At 36.3% G+C, this 7,588-nt stretch overlaps 1 protein-coding gene across 1 annotated transcript; it reads right to left on the reverse strand.

Moving 5' to 3' along the window:
• Nucleotides 1–1,139: 1,139 nt before the first annotated feature.
• Nucleotides 1,140–6,107, reverse strand: LOC145578598 (aspartate aminotransferase, cytoplasmic). Its single transcript, XM_081635898.1, has 12 exons — nucleotides 5,950–6,107; nucleotides 5,444–5,515; nucleotides 5,287–5,348; nucleotides 5,102–5,185; nucleotides 3,682–3,781; nucleotides 3,436–3,556; nucleotides 3,126–3,289; nucleotides 2,911–3,048; nucleotides 2,693–2,814; nucleotides 2,330–2,424; nucleotides 1,899–2,019; nucleotides 1,140–1,542 (listed from the first exon to the last, which is right to left on the reverse strand). The coding sequence occupies exons 1-12, from the start codon at nucleotides 6,001–6,003 to the stop codon at nucleotides 1,458–1,460; spliced, it is 1,218 nt and encodes a 405-aa protein (XP_081492024.1). The 5' UTR covers nucleotides 6,004–6,107; the 3' UTR covers nucleotides 1,140–1,457.
• Nucleotides 6,108–7,588: the final 1,481 nt, after the last annotated feature.

Genomic DNA, 7,588 nt, shown 5'->3' on the forward strand with positions numbered 1-7,588 from the left:
GACCCATCTACATAGTGTATGTTTGTTATCAATTTTTCTTTGGGAAATTCTCAACGGTAACCCCCAATTTGTGTAACACTGAAATGGTAACCCTCTTATTTTTCAATTATACAAAATGACTCTCATGAAGAAATTTATCCTAGTTATGACATTAATGAGTCTTATTTGGTTAAAAGATTAAACCATGGTTAGTTTTTTTTTTTTTTAAAAAAAAAATCAAATTAAAAAAATTAAACCACCCAGCCACCTTCACCTTCACCAGCCACCATCACCCTCTCCCAGCCGCGCCACCACCTATGCCTCCACCTCAACCTCACCAAGTCGCCGCTACTAGCCCCTTACCCCAACCCGACAACCCCACTAGACCCAATTAAGACCCTCCCTCTCTCTCCTTCAACCCACGACCCACACTTGGGTCACTCACTGCACCTCCCGCTCTTTCACCTCCGCCCGGACCGAACCAAATCTGCAACCCAAACCATCCGTTTAGGGTTTTGATAAAGGTGGCGATGGTTCGAAACCCTAACCCAAGCCACTGCACCTCAGTCGAAACTCTAACCATGGTGGTTTGGGTTTGATCTGGGCGGAAAAGAAAGAGAGGGGAGTTACGGTGGGAGGAGAAAAGTGGGAGGAGAGAGAGGGAGCGTCGCCATCGGGGGGAGGGGAAGCCAGGGGGAAGCTTCGGCGCCGGCGGGGAGGATGATGGGGGAAGGGGTGACGGTGGCTGGCAGGTTTTGGAGATGGTGGTGTGGGTTGGTGGTTAGTCTTTTTTTTAAAAAAGTTTTTTTTTTAAAAAAAAAAAAAAAAAAAAAAAAAATCTAACCATAGTCAGTTTAAATTAACCATTTAGTTAAATAAGGTTATAAGTGAGAATAAATTCTTAATTGGGGTCATTTTGTATAAAAATAAAAAAAAAAGGGTTACCATTTCAGTGTTACAGAAGTTGGGGGTTATCATTGAGAATTTCCCTTTTTCTTTTTAGCATGGTTTATTTCTACAATGTGATTATTGACACAAAGTGACAAAAAAATGGTGGCATTGCTGCTAATGAAGTGATTAGTTGTGGTGGTTTGGTAGTGGCAACAAATATGTAATGAATATCATAATAGAATATGGTTGTATTAATAAATGGTAATTGGTGGTCACAATAATGTTGTTGTATTATTGAAAGACAATAAGGAGTTTATGTAACTTACATGACTATCTAAAATGATCATTCGTAGAAAATCTATTCGAAGACAATTTCACTCATCTTATACAGAGTGTTTTATTATCTGAAATTCAGGAAAGGCCAACTTTTCAAAAATATTGAGCTCAACCTAATACATGTAAAGCTCCCAATCCAGGGAAATTTTATTAGAAACAACAAACAAGTAAAATAGGTGGTGTATAGAGATTCTCCAAAAGGGAAAGTAAGTGAGCTCATCAGCCACGTTCCGCAAAATTTGAGTTTTACTCTAGGCAACCCGGGTAACAGCAGCATGTACAGCATCAGCAAGATGAGGAACAGTCCGAGAGCTCAAACCGGCCATACTTATCCTCCTGCGAGTAACCATTATTTAAAAAATCTAAGTCATAACACATAAGAGAACATAATCCTATGCCAGAATCAAGTTTTGCACCCTTAAATTAGAGCATGAAATAGCCTATATTCAAGAATCTCATTCCCCCCAACCAACTTTTTTTTTCCTCAATTGTTAGAAAATTTATCAATTAGTTAACTATAGAACATGAGCTTGTAAACTGAATGGACATTACAGAAATGAAACATCAGAGGAGCAGTAAATCCCCTTCACTCACCCTCTGCTACACTGGTATATGTGTGCATGTGTGTCTAGGAATGAGGAATAATTCAGATTGTGATATACCAACTACTGAATAAACAAATGTGTTCTTACCCATCAGATGTCATGTAGATATGGTACTCTTGCCTCATGAAACTAACTTGTTCAGCATTTAAGCCAGTAAAAGTAAACATCCCAATCTGTTTGATAATGTGACTCCAGTCTCCAGGTGTACCTGTCAAAAAGATCACATTATTGATATAATGTTGCAGAAAGACACTTCATATTTGGGAAAATGAACAATGCTATGTTTAATCTGTCTCAACTGATGCAATTTGCATCATTCAGATGAAGAGATGAAAAATATAGTTCATGCTGTGATTAATATACCAAGGATATCTGCAGTCAAGCCATATTAATAAAGATTTGTAAAATCTTGATGATTATGTTGCCAGCTCCTAATAAGAACTAGATAGAAGAGAACCACAGGCAGCACACAAGCCTGTATTACAATAAGTCACTAGTCATTCCTCAAGAGTCCTCACCTCTAGTAGTTATTGCATCAAAGAGCTGCTGGCGCATGCTGATGATTCGATCAGCCATTCCCTTAAGCTCAACAGTCCATTCATCATACAAATTCCTGAAGAAAATTAACATCCATGTTGAGTAACAAAAACAAATTTAGCGTGATAACTATATACTTTGTAATTATTTGCTCAATGCCAGAGCAGCTTTCAGAAAAGCAATATAAAAAAATTCCAATTAGTACAAGGATGGACCTATTATACACAAGGGGGAAAGAAAAATTGTCATTGTTTTCAGGCCACTTCTAGTTGTGCTATTAATTTTGCTCATTTGGATTAAGCAAATTTCACTTGTCAAATTATCGATAAAATGAAAATACATACTTGTCTTTGAGTACTTTGGCTACAATAGATGCTCCATGAATAGGGGGATTGGAGTACATCGGTCTAACCACAAGCTTCAGTTGGCTTTCCACCCTGCTTGCAACATCTGCTGTCTTGCAGACCTACCAATTGAAATCATAGTAAGTAATACTTCGTAATTCATAATCTTTATAATCCATCAACTTCAGCAAAACATTAAATGTAATACAATGACTTACAATGCTGAGAGCACCAACACGTTCCCCATAAAGACCCATATTTTTTGCATAACTTTGAGCTATGAAACATTCACCTCCATCAGCAACAAACATACGTACAGACTGTGCATCTTCATCAAGACTGCCACTAGCAAAGCCCTGCAGTACATCAGATTATTTTCATAACCTACACCCAAATCTACTACCACAATTAAAATACAGAATAGTGATATTACCTGATAGGCACTGTCAAAGAAAGGTAACAGCGCTTTTGATCTTACTAGCTGTCTTATCTGTTCCCATTGTTCCAGGGTAGGATCAACACCAGTTGGATTATGAGCACATGCATGGAAAAGCACTACTGCTCCTGACTCAGCAGCATTTAGATCCTCCAAGAGACCTGTTTTAATGGAAAAAGAGTATTTATATGAATCACTTCTAATTAACAGAATAACTTGTTGGGACTTGGAGTAATGCAAAAATAAAGCAAAACAAGATAGGAATTATGAGTAATTGTAGAATGAACTCAAGACAATGGATTCTTACCTTGTAAATCTAGACCTCGCGTTGCTGGGTCATAGTATCTGTAACTCTTTACACTAAGCCCTCCTAGAGTGAAAACTTTTGGGTGATTTCCCCATGTTGGCTGGGGAATGTATATTGTGCGCTGAAAATCAATCACACAAGTAATTTTAATCATCCCATCAGTATGTAGTCTTTTGTGTTTTCCTGTTTTGCAAGAGAAGTACATAGTTTCTTATCAAAACGTTGAAGCAAACCATGAGAACATACTTGGTGGTAATGCCTTGCAAGGAATTCAGTTCCAACCCTGAGTGACCCAGTACCAGACAAACACTGGGAAGTAGCAACCCTATTCTCCAATATAGCAGGGCTGTAGGAAACAAGAATCACTAGGAACATAAGAGAAAGCAGTATAACTAGATCCATAAACTTCAAGAAGTATAAGGAACAACTTTTTAACCATTTAGAAAGCAAAAGAAAGTCATAACTTCAAGGTAAACAACCCTGAGTTGCAATGAAATATAAGCATCATAATAAAGAGTAGTAGTACACAGAATATCTCAAGGCCTTGAAAATTAATCTCTCAAATATCAATCAGTGTCAATAAAACCATGCGCTAGCAGCAAGAACACAAGGAGTCAAGGACGATACAATGAACCAACCCATGTAGCCTTTGTGTCACTTCTACTTTATATTACAAATCTAGATTAAAAAAAAAGGGTAGTCTGACTAGATATTGTAATTAACAACCCATCAAATTTCCATTCAAAAGAAAGAAGTTAATTTAGGAGTCAGCACACCTAACATATGTGGGGCCTTAATGACTGTAGGGACAGTAGGGTTGCTAAGTGAAATCCGAATTTGCACATCTTAGAGATAAATCTGGACTTAATTGTAAGTTAAGCCACTTAAAGCACACATATACAGAAGCAGTAGCAGTGTAGCACACAAAAACTGCTCCTATTATAAAGAAGGATATCCAGGACAAATATTACTAGTTGAGGGTGAAGTTTTTGAACAGATTGTAATTGAATTTATTACCCTTGGTCTGTTTACTTGATGCTATGACCTAGTACATATTATTGAATAGGCTAAGGAAGCCTTATCTAGAGCATAAGTTAAGCCTAGGTCTATTAATGATGATTACAAAGGATATGAGCATATGACAGCAAGGAAGATGTATCTTTGGTTAAGCAAGATAAGACTTAACCTTACCGTTCACAAATTGTTGTCACATTCTAAACACCTAATTATTCAAGGTATGCCATAATTTTACAAATAGTTTGTTCATTTGCACACTCCTCCCATTAATTAAAAAAAAAAATCTATTAATCCCTCTGTTTAAAAATAGTTATCACATTGTCTGAACACTCTAAACTCCTCATAAATCATAATCAAGGATATGACATATATTACAAAGAAATCTCTTTACTTGATATAAGTAGTGGCATATTAGACGTCCAATCATAAATCATTAATCTGTAGAAAAAAAACTGTAACAACTTTATTTGGACATCCTCATAGTGGCTAATGAATCCTGACATATGGAGTACTACATAGATATAAGGAAAAGATCACAATTTTCGCCGAACATCACAAAATCACATACATAACCATTACCAATGGTCGAAATAAGTATTATACACACGAAAATGAAACAACTATCAACAAGAAAACTCCAAAGGGTTACCTATCAGCCCCCAAAATGAGCTTTGCAGAAAGCTTATTGAAGTCAGACAATCCGAGAATCGGAAGATACTCCTTCAAGTGAGACCTTACAATCATATTAAAAGCAAATGAATCAATACCACAAAGTAAACAAGATTAATTACACGAAACAAGCTGAATCATGACTTTGATCGCAAAAATACTTACGGATCATTAACCAACAATTGCTCAGCTTTTCTGACTACATTCAATACAAGAGGCTTTCCTTCCTATCATCAATTACAGCAATTTTAATAATTCATAGTTCAAATTAGTAAATTCATAAACTAAAAATGTAATTAAACTAGTTGTAAAATAAATTTACCTCAGTTCGATAAGCACCAACTCCTAAATTCAGCTTTACTGGACTTGGATCCTTGTTATAAGCAACTGTCACCTTTTTTTTAACCAAAAAAAAAAAACACTATAATCAATTTTTGATAACTATACACATTGAATGGATTTCATTAGATTATTAAAATGACACAATCATGAATTGATCATCATTTTTTTCCACAGAAAAATCATCTTAACCAAATATTCTAGCTCATCACCAAATTCATCATCAGAAAAATAAAACTTAAAAAAAAAAAAAAAAAAACAATTTTGAAAACTATAAGCATTAAATATACTTTATTTCATTACAATGATTTCACTATTAGATTCAAATAAAGAGTTATATATATCAATTACCCAAATAAAAAATGAGAAATATCAAGGAAATGCTAATCAAAAAAGTATAAAGCAATAATTGATCAAGAAAACAAAAATATGAAAATAATGAACAAATTGATCATCAAAAAAAAAAAAAAAAGAAAAGAAAAATGATACCCCTAAAATGGGATCTTCAGGGGCTTGAACAACATTAGCAAAGACAGAATCCATTGAAGAAGATTGTTGTGAATGGTAGAAGAGATTAAGTTGAAAAGAGGAGAGAGAAAACGTAAGAGAGAAAGGGAATGTTATGATCAGGTGACTGGAATATAAACGGTGGGCGCACTGCTAATTTGGCTTGGGAAGAGGAAAATGGAGTCGACAACAACTTTCATGCTCTTTTTTAAACTCTTTACTTTTTTTTTATTTTTTATTTATTTTTCTGAAACAATTTATTTATTTTTTTTTATTTTTGTACTCCTATGTTTTTTAATTTGACTGTTGTTTGAGGTTGTGGCCACCTGTTAAGCTTTGTCCAATATGACCTGTTTTTTTTTTTTTAAAAAAAAAATAATAGGAAAATTGTCAAAAATAATACAAACTTTAAACGGTCCACTAAAAACAAGTCTAACTTTTGATTATTTCAAAATAATACAAACTTTGAGGGGTTTCCGCCTGCAACAAGTTATAACCGTTAAGTGACTTGATAACCAAGTTATACTAGACACGTGTCAAAATTTAATTGGTTTAGCAATTTAATGTGATTTATTTATTTTAGAAAACCCATTCCCCACCTACCTCAACTCAGCCACCACTGATCCACTGGCCACCCTTCGGCGCCGGCCGCACCTAGATCTAACCTCCCCCGGCGCTGATCCCCCTCCCCCTGTCACGCATCGCCTTATTTCCCTCTTCCTCCTAACCTTCACCCCATCCCGAAACCACCATTATTCCATCGTCTACAAAACCCCCTAAACTTATCTCCCACCTTTAAAAACCTTAATCGAAACCCTAAAGATGGTGGCGGAGGTTCAGTTAAAGTTTTTCAGTGGTGGGGATAGTGTTAGGGGGTTTCGCGGGGAAAGGAGGAAGATTTCGAGGTGAGGGATTGTTAGTTCAGGAGAAATGGCAAACAGGGCCGCGTAACTTAGGGTAGGGGGTTGCTACCAAGGCGTCAGCCGAAGAAGAAGAAGTTGGCAGCAACAGTTGGTGATTGGGAGGGATTTCGGGAGAAGGGGATTCAGTGATGGTGGTTTAGGGGAGGCAAAGGCCACCGACTGGACGGTGCTACTAGGCTAGCGTCGCTGGGGGTGGAATTGGTGGAAGTAGGGCTGTTGGGCTGGCGCTGGTGGTGGTGGTGGGGAGAAGGAATGAGGGGTGGCCGGAGAGGATGAATGGCTGGTGGTGGGGAGGATTGATTTTTTTTTTTCATAATTATTAATTAATTATAGTTTAAATGTTAATTAAATTATTAGATGAATTTATTTAAAAAAAAAAAAAAAAGTTTACCAGTCATTTAGGTTGTAGGTAAAATGTCTCATTTAAAGCAAATTCCTCCTAAACTTTGTATTATTTAGAAATAATCAAAAGTTTGACTTGTTTTTGGCGGACCACTCAAAGTTTGTATTATTTTTGACAATTTTTCCATAATAATATGCCTTCCTTTTTTTTGCACAAACTTTTATATATGGCTGCCCACACCCAGTCACATTTTTTTTTTTGAAAGAACTGTCGGCGTTACTTGGTTAAGGGTTAATCAGTCAGTTAAGGGTTACTCACTCGGTTAGGGGTTAATCGGTCAGTTAAGGGTTAGTCA

Source organism: Chenopodium album, chromosome 14 (genome assembly GCF_948465745.1).
Source record: "Chenopodium album chromosome 14, dcCheAlbu1.1, whole genome shotgun sequence".
Taxonomy (NCBI): Eukaryota; Viridiplantae; Streptophyta; class Magnoliopsida; order Caryophyllales; family Amaranthaceae; genus Chenopodium; species Chenopodium album.